At 38.8% G+C, this 14,867-nt stretch overlaps 2 protein-coding genes across 6 annotated transcripts in view; one reads left to right on the forward strand and one right to left on the reverse strand.

Annotated features, from left to right (window-relative positions):
* Positions 1-6,215, reverse strand: part of GLS (glutaminase) — an 80,308-nt gene extending 74,093 nt beyond the window's left edge. Inside the window, exon 1 of one of the 3 annotated variants that reach the window (XM_025848457.2) lies at positions 5,532-6,215. In XM_025848457.2, the coding sequence (XP_025704242.1) occupies positions 5,532-5,950 (419 nt within the window). In that variant the 5' untranslated portion in view covers positions 5,951-6,215. The remainder of the gene's footprint in view (positions 1-5,531) is intronic. The other 2 variants (XM_025848467.2, XM_025848478.2) reach the window with 2 other exon arrangements.
* Positions 1-14,867, forward strand: part of STAT1 (signal transducer and activator of transcription 1) — a 295,742-nt gene that overhangs the window by 117,199 nt on the left and 163,676 nt on the right. For all 3 annotated transcript variants that reach the window (XR_012374852.1, XR_012374854.1, XR_012374856.1), the window contains exons 29-30: positions 3,207-3,610; positions 9,969-10,078. The gene's annotated coding sequence lies outside the window, so the exon portion shown is untranslated. The remainder of the gene's footprint in view (positions 1-3,206; positions 3,611-9,968; positions 10,079-14,867) is intronic.

Consider the following 14,867-nt stretch of genomic DNA (forward strand, 5'->3'; position numbering starts at 1 on the left):
TACAATAATTAGTCATATGCACTGTGTCTCATAACCAAAAAATTTTTATTTTATTTTTTTTAAGATTTTATTTATTTATTTGACAGAGAGAGAGAGAGAGAGAGCACAAGCAGGGGGAGAGGTAGAGGGAGAAGCAGACTCCCCACTGAGCAGGGAGCCCGAGGCGGGGCTCGATCCCAGGACTCTGGGATAACAACCAGAGCCGAAGGCAGACGCTCAACCGACTGAGCCACCCAGGCGCTCCCCCCAAAATTTTATACCTGAGTAGATCCCAGGATAAAATCATAGTAAGTGTCTACCTAAAAGATCTCACTTAGAGATATCAGCAATTAGTAACTATTTTTACAAATATATCTGTTCACTCAGCTTTCTTAAGCATTCCTCTTACTAGCAAATGACTTAAAAGGTGAAAAGGCAGACAACTCCTTGATTTATACAGCATTTAAAGACTGAGCTCCTCAAAGAATGCAAAACCTACAATCAGACTTTTAGTTTCTACAGCCATAATTTTTCACTTCATAATCACAAGGAAGTAGTGTATCTTTTTTACTTATTTCAAATAATCTTTTAAAACTCAAACTCACAAATGTTTTCAACAAAGTTCTCTTCAAGATGACACTTAGCTTTTTCAGACTAAAACAGGGTCCCTCCTACCCATTACTTTTCCCTACCTACTGCCTCATAAAAAAAAATTGAATTCAATTTGGTAGTCATTTCCTGAGTTAGTTGATTTTGAGTAGGCAGACTTCTCTGTAAACAGTAAAGCCTGAAAAGAAGCTAAGACTCAAAGAAACTAAAGTTCAAGATCTAATTCATGCTCTTTCAGTGAACTTCATCTAAAAATTAATATATCCATGACTAAATAGATGCATGTGGTTTAATATAAATATCAGACAGCAAATAACGTTATGGTGTATGTTACAACTGGCCATTAAAAGAATAACTGAAACTCACTGATAACTGTAATCTAGAAAAACATTTTTAACAGAGAAAATCACAAATAAAATCAGAGGGGTTCACTGAAATCCCCCAATTAAATACACTTTCAATCTTGATTTTAAGTGAATTGTAAATATGTTCACTTTTACAAATTAAAAGCAAATGCATTATTAAAGGATGACAGAATTTGTCACCTATTTCAGAGAGGTTCTTTCACTTTAAAATGATCTATATCTGCCAAATACTGTCTCAACTTCATTATCAATACTGTTGTAGAGGCCCAATTCAGTGTTTGCTGAAATGCATAGGCATTTAATCTTACTTTGAGAGTTAATTCTTACAGCATTATGATTCAATGATTCTTTGCCCCTCACTTTCCATTTAATAAATATTAACTACCAAAATATAAGTTACACAATCTGAAGCTAGTTGAAAATATTTGTTTGCTCTTTCACTTTATACATATATATATAAATTTATTTATTATTATTATTTTTAAGATTTTATTTATTCTGAGAGAGAAGTCGCATTCATGAGTCGGGGTGGGGAGGAGAGCCTTGATCCCAGGACCCTGAGATCATGACCTGAGCTGGAAGACAGACACTTACCAACTGAGCCACCCAAGTGCCCCTTAATATATTTTTAACTATGCACATTTAATTTAAAATATATTTTTAAATGCCATGACTTCATGCTGATGAGCAAACATTCAATTACTAACTGCAACACGGGTATGAAGTTTTTGACAAATACTACCAAACCACCCTCCAAAATAGCTGAACTAATTTATACTTCCACTAGTAATGTAAGAGTTCCTATTCCCCTCACCCTCTACATTGCTTGATTTAACTTAACATCTGCCGATCTGATAGGGGAAAAATGATCTCCTTGTTTTAATGGAATACTGTTTCCTGTATTGTCAATATTGTACCCTATAAGAATTACCTGCTTATTAAAGAACATACACGTGCTGATATTTTCCCAGCCTAGTCCTTCTCTGTTATATCTTTTTCCTTTCTAATTAAACAATAAAATGTCCAAACAAAAGGTTAACAAAAATGTCCCTCATCCCCACCTGCTAGCCTTTTTCAGGGACTCTTCATTAAGACAGGATACCCACTTCTGAGCTTTACAGAAATGAAGCTTGATGGAGAACAGTGTGATAAAATGTCCATGCTGGGCAAGCATTTGGCATTAAAGTTGATCAAGAATACTGAATGCTGCAGCACGGTCTGTGATTTTGATATAATGCTCACTCCCAGCCTGTATTGATATTCTGGAAGGAGAGTGGTAGTTTGAAATTAAAACTCTATAATTAATCTCAGAACAGTATGCAAAATAGATTGAAATGGGACAGAAGAATGAATATGGGGGCACAGATTTTAAATTTGGGTCATCAAATATGTAGAGATAAATGTGAGAAAAGAGTGTGGATGAGAGATGAAATATTACCATGAAAGTCAAAGCTGAGAGAAGGCATATGCTCTTGAGAAGGCAGACAAGTGGGAAAGAAGCAAACGCTTTAGCCTCAGGGTTTACTCAATGAGCAAATCCAAAAAGGAGCCAGGAAAGCAAAGAGAACAATTTAAAAAACGAAGAGAGCCAAGCCAAGTGGTTTTCAAAATGATGAAATGATAGCAACAAAAATTAAGTGCACTACAGTCAAAACTGGGCAAAGATCATTACATTTTCTATCAGATATTTAAGACAGTAGTAAAAGCTTAAGCTAAATCAGGAATCTAGACCAGACTGAAGTTGGCTGAAGGAGATGGCTTAGCCTAGGATGACACTGGTTCAAAGAATTTGACTATGGAAATAAATAGGTTAATGTGCTTATATCCCACCTCTTTCCAGAAAATAATATAGTAAGGTTAATAAAATATAGTCAGACCAAGTAAAGTAGAAAAGGAAATACCTCAGCCCTGCTAATTAATAAAATTGCTATGGTTATTAAATTCACTCTGAGCTTACTGGTAAACAGGCCAAAAAGATAAACAGTGCAAATTAGTTTCATATAAAAAGTACAATAATTTCTCAAATTTTTTTTGGAAACTAAGAAACCAAAAGAAATTTCTCATGTGCAAGCCTAAAATTCAAAGGCCAATGTCCTTGTCATGTTTTACAATAAATGAAGCAATTTTCTTATTTAATAAAGTTATGTAGTATTTAATACATATCAAATATTGTCCTAAGCCTTTTACAAAATGTCAACTCATTTAATTTTCACATGGTTATTTCTTTTAATAATCCCCCATAAAACCTGGCAGAGTCCGGAGTGCTGGCATTCCAGATGGCTTGCTGACTGAGGGATGAACTATGCTTTGGAAGCTAAGCATTACAAAGGGATAACAGGATCAACTGGAAGCTTACCTCCCAGAATGAGAGAAATGTTTATCACATAAAGGCAAAATGGAAGGAGTCAAAGGAGGAAAGCTACATTTGGAAACCAGATCATTCAGGAAATCGAAACTTTAGTATGATTTAAAAATTTTTTGGCAATCCTGAGGCCAGTGCTCTTCAATTTTGTATGTGGAATGGAGGTAGCTGGGGTTCACTCTTTAAATCCTTGATTGAAAGTTCTCAAGATTATCATATACTTGGATTGCTCCTGAGCCAGTCTAGCTATTACTCCAAACTTTGGTGGCAGAAAAATAAACTCCTTTGAACTAAGGTAAACAAGATTATCTTATTGGTCATTCAAACTCCCGGGGCATCTGAGCAAATATTCTTGAAGGATTCCCTCTCTAGACTGGTTTTCTTTGGTGGTTAGGATACAGGACAATTTTTATGTGTCATTGTCAGTAAGTATTAGCCAAAGTGTTTCAAAGTTAGGATACAGGACAATTTTTATGTGTCATTGTCAGTAAGTATTAGCCAAAGTGTTTCAAAGTTAAGGCTAAGAGATAATTTCTTATTCTGAAGGCAAAGAAGCTAGAAACTTCTGAGCTCAATTTCCTATCTGACAAAAAGGAAAAAAAGAGGGACACTAAAGCCACTGAAGAGACACAGACTGCAAGACATTTTCAACAGAAAGCTGCTCCCATCCTATAGCCTATAAGGACAACTTTTAAACGCTAGCAATTGCATTTTGCAATTCTGTAACTCTGGGCTCAGGTATTTAAATTAGTTCCAGGCCTGGTAAGCCAGATGATAAGGTACAAGAGAGTACCAGATGAGATTAAGCACACACATGCTAGTCCCTAAAAAACATGAGAGAGGTAGAAATTTAACAGAAGTCTAGCTTTTTGGACCCTGAAGGGATTTAAATCATCTAACTAAAGATGTTAAATGACCTGCCTATGGTCCTAAGTCTACTTTGTGGCACAAAACCATTATCACAGAATACCACAAGTTTTGCCCATCACCAAGTATGTTTTTTTTTTTTAAGTAACATTTTTCAGTCTGGGAAAACTTCAGCTTGGAATGTTTTAGGAAGGTGCCAACTTCAATTACAGGAAATGTTAAGCAGGCCTGAGATTGAAAATATAAAAATCAAACGACACTTTCAGTTTGACTTAAGGTGATATGAGGCTGGAGACAGTAACATAAGCCACGGGGAGGCAAAAGAGGTCGCGTAATGTCAGTACAATGTCAGCAAAGGAGTAAAGTATAAAGAAAGCATACAGATATATTTTTACCCACACTGGGAAAACCAAGTTTGGGTCCATTTATATTACACAAAATATCTAAGAAACTGCTTCACATATTGTGTAAGAAAAAACAATTTCGTTTTAAGTCAAAACTGTGTGGCATAGATGACTTAACATTCTATCACTATTTAAGTCACAAAAACTACATAACTCGGATTTTTCATAGTGTTTTACCAGTCACGTTTCACCTTGGCCATTTTGATTTTTATTTTTTTTTTAAATTCGCCCATCTCATGAAAGACATCAGACAGGCCAAAGCTGGTCCCCGCTGCAAACAGGTAGTCTCGTACTGCGTGCCCCATCTCGGCCACATGACTCTTTTCCTCCTAATCTCGTTTCGAAAACATTATTTCCGGTGCCCCGGATGGCTCCACACCACGCCTGAAAGAGCCACTCCAGAAATACTGAGAATATTCTGCCACGCTAGGTTTCTAAAGAGATGGTGGCAGAGATCGAAGGAGGGCTGGCTTACAAAGGAAACCCGAGGCTGAAAAGCGACGAGTCAGGAGTCGGGAAGGCACAGGGTATGCTCCACACCCGACTCCTGAATGTCACTCGGTGGAGATGTTCGTGTGGCATCACCCACGGAGAGCTGGGCAGGCGGCCAGGTGCTGCAGCCGCGGAGCGGAGCACGCGGCGCGGAGCAGGCGGCCGCGGTTCCCGGGCGGGGGACCAGGCCGGCCCCTCCGGCCCCTCCGCGGCTCCTCCCGGGCGGCCCGCGCCGGGGGCGGGGAAGGGAAGTGGGGGCCTACGGAGGGGCGCCGGCAGCGAAGGCGCGGGCGGGGCCGGACCTAATCACATGGCGCAGACTGCGCAGGCCGCCCGGCATCTCTTTCTTTCTCTTTCTCGAACCTCCGCTCCCATCCCGCCCCACCACAGGCCCGGGCCCGCGCTCGGGCCCCACGCAGGGGGAGGCCTCCTCCGCCTAGCGGAGACACTCACTTTTCGCCTGAGGCCACCAGCTCCTTGCCCTCACTGTTGCCGAACGCGTCAGTCTCCCCGGAGCCGTCCTTGGGGCCGGGAGCCGATGGGGCCGCGGGCGGCGACGCCCCGGGATGTTGTTGCTGCTGCTGCTGCTGCTGCTGCTGCTGCTGCTGCGGGCCCCCCTTGCCCAGCTCCTGCAGGATCTCCGAGGGGGAGCTAGACAGTGCCCGCGCGAGGGGCCCCGCCGGCCGGCCGCCCCCGCCCCACCACGGGTAGAGTCGCGCGGCGGCCGCTGGGCCCGCGGCCCCCTGTCCCCCGCCTTGGGGACGCCGGCACTGTGTGGCGAGGGGCTGTGCCCGCCTCAGAGCCGCGCAGGTGGCGGCGGGAGGCCGCAGGAGCAGGTCCCGCAGCATCGCCGAGCCTCGCAGTCGCATCATGCCGCTGGGTCTGTCAGCGCCCGCTCGACAGGGGAGGATGCTCGGGGCGTGGGCGGCCGCTCTCCTCCGGGAACGCGGTCTCCGGTGGGACGCCGAGAGGGCAAAAGAGGACAGGAGCAGCGACGTGGGTGTGGTTTCGGGACCGGTTCCCGCAGCTTCTGCTGCGCCACCGAGGCTACCGGCTACCGCTTCTCCTCACGCCGCCGAGGACTCCGCACTGAGGCTGAGGCGCAGGGGAGGGCCGGAGACATTCCGCGCTCACCCTCTCGGGGGCGGGAGGACGCTGGCGTCCTACCCCTTTTCCCCACTCCGATTGGCTCATATCCTCGACCTCTCTCCTAATTGGTGACTGGAGCAGTCAAATTTCTCTCCGCGCCGGGTTCGCGAAAAGTCGGGCGGGGGAGTGGCGGGCAGGCGGGTGGGGAGGGGAGCCAAACTGACGTGTGAGGCGTGGGAGCCAGGCCGGGCTCTAGCTTAGTCCCTTCCCTGTTGCTTTGCCAACCGCGAGGCTGCGCTAGTTAAGAACTGGGGACTCAGGGGTCTCGACATTTACGAAATGGATTGGCTCCTGGACTCTGGGGCCTCGAACCCGTTGGGGAGATTGACGGGCAAGAGCCCCTGCCGCCGAGTGGCCAGCAGTCGGCCGGGTTGGCCGGAGCTGGCGTCGGGCTGGGCCGTCGGAGGTCGGCTGGTCCAAGCTTGCAGTTGGCCCTGGCTATCCGGTAAGGGCGTGAGGCGACACCTCTGGTGGCCGCGGTCCAGAGCAGGCAGCCCCAGACGAGCTTCATCTCCCTCCCAAATGTTACATTGACTTGAAACTTTCCATGGTTGGCCACTACCCAGATGTGAAGTGTTTTGGAAAAAATGAGCAAAATCCTTTCAGCTATGCGACTTAGCCATTTGGATGGTTGGAGATCTGGCTAGGGTGAAGAGAGGGAGAAATTCCAGAATACGACGGCTTTCCTTTTTAAAAATTATTGTTTTAGTGTACACTGATATCTCAAAAATATTTTTGGACCGCAGTGATTCCCTTAACACTAGTTTGCTGGAAAGCAAAATTTTGGATACTTTTCTATTTTAAAAGCTGCTTCATCATTTTAAAATAGGTGCATCCGAATACTGGTCCTTTAAATGGTTTCAGCTTAGTGTCACTCTATCCATTTATCCTTTTGGACCTGTGGAAAAAGAGCCAAGGATCTGATAAACTCGAGTTTTTCTCCGAGACTACCTATGCACTGCACAACATGACAAAAGGGTTTTAGAAGATTTCTTGAAACAATTACGTTTAAATGCATAGATCCACAAAAGTTAATGGGATGGTTTTTAAGAAACAGTATGTATGTCAGGTACATCATTAACTGATCACTGGATTTAGTAATCTAATGGGTCTTAAAATATACTACCAGATTAATAGGAAATCTGGCTGTACCTAAAGGTTATGTGACCTTTGACATGTCAGAGTCTTGCCATGTTTAAATTTTTTCTGTCTGCTGTTTAACCGGAAGAACCTGGAAAAAGCTATCATGTGTAAATCACTTAATTGCCTTAAAAAAAGTTAAGACAATTGCAAATTATTTATAGGGCTTTTATTACTACTTAATGTTACCTGTCACTAAAATTTGAAGAGTCAAAATAATAATATATTCAGGAAAAGGAACATCAACTTTTGGAGGAAAGGTAATACCATCCCTGCCTAACCTTTCCAGTCTGACTCACCAATGGCATAAACCTGAATACTGTATGATCTCTTAGGTATAACTGGTTATCAGTTTTGACTGTCTCCTTTCTCTCAACCCCATCCAAGCTATTGACAAATCCAGTTATTATTTTCCTTCTGGTTTTTCTCTTAGTTTCTCTAATTTTCAAGTGAATATTCTTTCTAATGTTTAAAGGTTTAAATACTTTATAGTATACTTAACAAATATGGAAAGCAAACCTAGTAATTGATTGTTTTCTAGAGTTTCTACTTTCAGGGATGAGCTTATAAAAATGGGCATATGTTACTCCTAACATTTAGAAGAACTTAGAGTCTGATGAAATTTAATCCCTTTGTGAAAACCATGAAAAAGTTATAGACAGCAAATTAAAACTACTATAAATAAAATTCATATTCTCATTTGATTTCTTTATGTTATATAATGTTTTTAATCTTCAGTTGTTTTTAAATCAAAGACAACTGGGTAACCATGAATTGGAGTTAATTACTATTTACATTAATTGTTTACCTGTTACATTATATCATCATATAAAACAAAATCTATCCCTATAAAAACATTTTATACACATACAATGGTCCACCAACATATCTTAAAAATAGAAAATGTGTCTCCAGATTAACAGGTGGCTAGATTGTCAGAGCTACTCATAGACTTCCTCTTTGCTACTATATTAAGTGCAGTCATCCCACAATAGGTTGTGGTCCCATAGCCATTGAGAAGGTAATGAACCATCCAAAGGAAAATTGGAATTTATGCACTTTGTTTCTGTTCTAACTAGAAGAACAATTCCTGAGTTCCTGAGTTCCTTTGAAGATTAAAAAAAACTGTTTCAAGATCATAATGTAACCTATGTATAAGTTCCAGAGTTTGCCTTTCACAAGAACTAAAAGGTTATTATTTTGACCTAAAGCTAAGTAGAAAATAATTTGCTTAACAGCTTAAAAGAATTTACTAAATTGTTTGAAATTCTTCTATTAAGAGAATAGAGTAGGATTCAGGAAACCTCTAAACAGCTTCTGCTACTACTTCCCTTTCTTCTGTTGGTTTCCTGCTTTAACTGGCCAACTTCCTAGTCTTGCTGATAAATCCTGTCAACCATGACTTATTATTCCAAAGCTGAATTTAGATCTGTATTAAAGTAGGTATTATAGATCCTTCATCTATGCAATGGGGATAATATTAATATCTTATCTCACAGGGTTGTGAGGACTAGATGAATCAATATATGTAAACCACTTAGAACAATACCAGTAGCATTTTATAAGTGCTAGCTATAAATAATAATATTATTATTATTCCATGAGTGAATAAATTTTGTTGTGCAGTGTGATTTTGTTGTCACATCTGTTATCGAAAAGCCAGAGTTGTTTTAAACCATCTAATCATTTAAGAAGTTAGCTCCCCAAAATGAGATCATTTACTCCATTTTTAGAAAACAAACCAATAATTACCAAAGTATCTTAAAATAGAAATAGACTGCTGCAAAGACAGTAAGATTAAGCAAAGCTGGGCTCAGTGCCCAAGATACCAACTATTTACAAATAACTGTTAAAAAGTACTACAGAAAGAAGAATTGCTAGATTAAAAAGAAAATGTACATGTCATATATAATTAAATCTAAAAATCTATTATTTGCCACCTATGTAAATTAAATCTCTCTTCCTTGTAATGTCACACAAAAATAGATTTTCATCACATTTGAAGAGACTACTTGAACGGTCTCATCCAAAATATTAACTACATGAAATTATTTTTGTGGGTCTCCTGATGGCTGGAACAGGAGTGGGGTGGTAATCAGTTATTTTCCTTCATTTGGAGTGATATGGTAAAGATTTCAATTAGTTCAGTTTATAATGTTAATATTGGTTATACTTAGATCACAATTATATGCATGAGTTCTCTAGATATTAATTTTTCAAAGTAATTTTAATTCTTATTTTTGGTAGTATAATAGAAAATATTAAATTGGACTAAACCCCATCTCAAAGATAAGAAAGTCTTGCTTGTATGATTAGTAAAAAACTAAAAAAAATGATTTTATAAATATTCCAAAAGTCAATCAAAAGGATACCTTCTTGAGAATAAAAATAACCTCTGTGGTAAATCAAATTACTGTTCCCAAATATTTATGTCCCTTCCAATGGGAGGACTTTACCTCCTCACCTTGTTGAATGGCAGGCTTGGCCTTTTGCCTTAATTTGTTCAATGAAATATGAAGGGAAGTGATGAGTGCCACATTGAGCAGGAACTTTAATAGTCATTACTTAGTTCTAACATCTCTCTCTTCCTTGTATGACAAGAATGGCATGTCCCAAAGAGGTGATGCCCCTTCACCTGGGTCCCAGAATAATGGAACAAAGTTGAAGATGACTGCAATTGACAATTAACATGAAGAGAAAGAAACCTTCCTGTAAGTAATTTTGATTTAGGGATTATTACAATAGAATAACTTAGGTTAACTGATGTATCATCCAACTTAAATGAAGACAACTTGGCCACCATGAGACTAATATGGATTACAAAGAGTATTTGAGAACTCTAAAAGTTAGGCAGTCAACCTCCAGAGCAATTGAAACTGAGTATCACTGAAGGGACAGTCGGAATAGGCATTCTCTTTCAGGGATGATTAAAACCAAAGTTCAGGTAGGAGATGTTTGAGTGATATTTCAATATGTCATATATATTTAGATTTAATTAGGGGAAATTAGTGGTTTGAAGTATAAGCTTTATATCCATTATGCTATGTTAGTTTTATACTATGAAATCTAATGTTGGTTCAGCATCTGAAATTTGTCACATTTTCTAAGCTCTGAAAAAGAAAAATGAGCCTGGTTTTTTGTATATTTATGCTCATCCAATGGTAAAGTCATATTACCAATCCAGAAACCAATTACTGAACTCTACTGAAATTATGGAGCTAAATCCAAAATTCAGACATTTTTGAAAAACTATGAGTCCACAGTAATGTATTTTGACATTCTGGGGTAAAAAGAAATCAGTATTTATCCTTTATAGAGTATGGGTTCCTTCAAATACCTCTATACTTTTTTTTTTAAAGATTTTATTTATTTATTTGAGAGAGAGAGAATGAGAGAGAGCACGAGAGGGAAGATGGTCAGAGGGAGAAGCAGACTCCCTGCTGAGCAGGGAGCCCGATTTGGGACTCGATCCCGGGACTCTAGGATCATGACCTGAGCCGAAGGCAGTCGCTTAAACAACTGAGCCACCCAGGTGTCCCATTATACCTCTATACTTTTTAAGCATCTGACATTTATAGTTACTGTGATTCCCTCTGTCCAATTATGAGTAACAAGAAGCTAACTCTACAAGAGAAAGTTTGATTTGTGATTGAGCTGCTTCTCACAGTAACAATACAATGTGGTATGTTCTGAGGCAGAACTTTATTCATATGCACCCTCAATAGTACAACAAACTGATATATAAAAAAACTCTCTTTATCAGTAGGAGAATGAATTAAAATAATGTGATATTTGCATATAACCTTAATATACATTATTTAAGATTAATACAGTATCATGTATTAAAGTAGGTAAGTCTCAAAAACAATGTTGAGAAAAAGCAAGTTTCAGCTGAATATGTATATTATGATGCCATGGTTATAAAATTGTATAACATGCAAAACAATATATTATTTATAGATTTATATGTGTGGTTTAAAAGTTTCAAATGTGCATAGGAATGATAAACATCAAATTCATTATAGTGGCTATTATTTCTGGGTATTTATAATGAGAAATGGGATTGAACAGATGTACACAGAGAACTTCAACTGTATCTGTAATGATTGATTTTTTAAAAAAATAATTTTTAAAATTTGAAGCAAATATGGTGCCTGGGGAGTTGATACATACATGTTTGTTATGTTTGCTCTCTCTTTCTATGTTTGAAATATTTTATAATTAAAGAAGCTTTATTATAATGTTGAAAGCTCTTTCCTTTCTCTAACAATTATAACTGTAGAAAATATTACAAATCCAATTTTCACTTTTTAATGATTCCTTTTAAACTTTATCTAATTTTGCCTAGCCGATAGAACTAGTAAGTAATATAGCTGCTCTGTAAACATACTTCAAGAGTACAACCAACAGACAATATCCTTGAACTAAATTAGGCTTTACAAAAGGTAAGAGTGACTAATATTTAACTGAAAACCTTATAGAAATAATTATTTGGTTCTTGGCTCTCTCAAACATAAATATGGAAGGAATACTTTCATTAATAAAATATGAATAAAATATATCCTTCCTTCCTTTGCAGCTAAGCTATTTATCTTTGTAACATTCCTATTGGGGACAGGTGTCAATTGCTAAATTTTATGGTTATGAAAATTATAAGTTAATAAGGTCACTCAACTAACACAGTGGAGTTGGCAAAGACTCACTCTCCTGCTAGTTGTGGTCCTTGCCTTCTATTCTTTTGAGCCTTTGGACAAATGCCTACAAGAGATATGTTTATGGATAAAAACAGCACAGAGCTTTTAAAAATCTTTGGGAATAATTTCCCCAGTAAAAGGCTCAGTAGGTAACTTGAGTAAAGCAGACTAGGTTATAATGCATTAGGGAATGATGAGGCTCTAGTAAATTAGAATTGGAATGCTCTTCTAAAGGGGAAGTAACTAATGTACCCTACCCAGCTTTAGCTAAGTGGAATGCAGGCATAGTTAGCTAGACCTTTGGAATCTTTAAGATAATGCCGAAATATGATTTTTAAAAATAAATAAAGTCTTCTGATTTATAAAAGTAAACAACTCATTCAATTTTTTTAACACCATACTAGTGAAACAAAACATCTGCAAGAATAACTTGGGCCATGGGCTACCACATTTCCAACCCTGTCCTGAACAATCAGATGATGATAGCAATGTAACTTTCTTTAAGCTTTGTTCCCCAGCACGTATTCTACTCCAGATGATTAGTCCTAGCCAGCCATGGAAATTCCATTCCCCATGAAACTGCTGCAGCTCTATTGCTACCAAAGAGAGGAACTAACATAAGACAAACCCAACAAACCAAGGCCAGCAGAGTGGAGAGAGAGTCTAGAATCTCCATGACATTCATGAGCTACTGACATTCATGAGCAACCAGTTCTGATGCCTGCCCTCCTTTGTTATATGTGATACATTTCCTTATTACTTAAATCATTTTGAATCTGGGTTTCCATTAAGACATCCTGATTGATTCAAAGTCACACTGTAGAAAATTCTTTCTGTGTCTCTCTCTTTGCCTTGAGTTACAATTTATCACATCCCCTTTCTCTCTCATTTTTTAACACCACTAAATTATATATCTACGTTTAACCTATATGCATATTGTTTGAGGGCCACATATGATAGCTTTGCACGATTTAAAGGGTAGAGTTGGAGTACAATGAGCATTAAGAAGCTTGCCCCAGTTTGGACTCTGAATCATTTCTGTAACTCTAGATTTGCTTCCCTTCTTTCCCAACAAAAAAGTATTGAGCCATATTAAGTCAACCAGCTTTGTTTTTCTGCTAAACTAGACTTCTGTACTTGAACCTTACTGGTTAGTGTTTGAACTTTAACTTGCTATCCTCCACTCTTGCCAAAATTATCAGTTTTCCTTCACCTAACTGACTTTTCTCCTTGGAGTCTGCTTACACCATTCTTATCATCTTGTATGTCCTAAGCCCCTTTCCCTCTACCCATCCAAATTCCACTGACCCTTCAAGGTCTCCATCTTACATCTTCATGATGCTCTCCAATTTCTTATATAACCTCACATTTACCCTCATAACATTTGTTACCCTTATAACAGCCATTTGAGTTTGGCAGATAGGTACAATCTTATTTTGCAAATGAGAAAATTGACACAGAAATGTTAAATAATCTGTTCAGTATTTCAGTGACTTGCCTTAAAAGCAGCACATATTTCTCGAAGCTGTGGCTTTTACCCCTACCATTGCCCCTTACTAATCTCATCTGGATATCCCTTATCTTTTCTAAGAACTCAGCTCAAATGGCATCTCCTCTGGGAAGCTTTCCCCGACCTAGGGAGAGTTAAAGAGTTCTTCCTCGCCATATCAGGGCTTATTTGGTAATATCTTCATTTATTGCATTACTCTATTTGTGTGCATCTCTCTTCCAGCTAGACAGGAGGATGTAGATCTTTTTGCTTTCAACATATCCACCATCATTTTATTTTTTTATTTTTATATTTTTAAAAGATTTTATTTATTTATTTGAGAGAGTGAGAGTGAGAGAGCACAAGCAGGGGTAGAGGCAGAGAGAGAGGGAGAAGCAGGCTCCCCGCTGAGCCCAATGTGGGGGTCCATCCCAGGACCCTGGATCATGACCTGAGCCGAAGGCGGACACTTAACCAGCTGAGCCACCCAGGCATCCCTCCACCATCATTTTAAATAACATCATTTTCAATAACTGAATTGAGGCTTAATTAACGTAACATAGGAGTTTATTAACTAGAAAATAAGGGAAATATATTTTAAAAATGAACCCCTCACAATTTTCTTTGAATCAAGTAAATTCCTCCTCTATCATATTTCACAAAGAAGAAGAAATTTATTAAAAATTCAAACTGCAAAAGGACCTTTATGGACACCTTGTTTTTAGTGACTACTGGCACCAACCACCATGGTGAGAGCTAAGATTATATAATAGATGAGTAAGGAAGACATCATCTTTTGGTTTGAAGAGTTAGATGAAAGTCAGATAAATGTAAACTCTTAATTAAAATATATTAGTCTGGATGCTATAAACATTACATATATGTGTATATTCAGTGGATAAAGATCTAGAAATGAATTCTATCAGGGAGGTTATGAAATATTCTAGAAAGGTGGTAGCATTTACTGGTAGAAATCCAGATACATAAGGATTGACAAGGGCATTCTTTCAAGAACAAAAAAGAAATAAGTTAAATGGTAGGTTCAGGGAATTATAAGTAATCTGAAGTGGTATTAGCACTCTCTACTAAATATTTCCAGTATCCACCTGTGTTGGATTGCACATCTCTGCTTTCTTAAAGTTGAATGTATCCATGCAACTTGCTTTGACCAGGGAAATGTTATAAGCTTAAAAATCCAATGCATAATTTTCTACTCTCTCTTTCCCTATGTCCCTATAACTGTTAATACTTAAAGCTGGTGTCTGCTCTGTCTAGCTTGGTCTCTGAGGTCAGAGAATGGAACTGTCATTTTAAGTT

This window comes from Callorhinus ursinus, unplaced genomic scaffold, assembly GCF_003265705.2.
Source record: "Callorhinus ursinus isolate GAN/ISIS: 27379988/994484 unplaced genomic scaffold, GSC_fseal_2.0 scaffold2, whole genome shotgun sequence".
NCBI classification, from domain to species: Eukaryota; Metazoa; Chordata; class Mammalia; order Carnivora; family Otariidae; genus Callorhinus; species Callorhinus ursinus.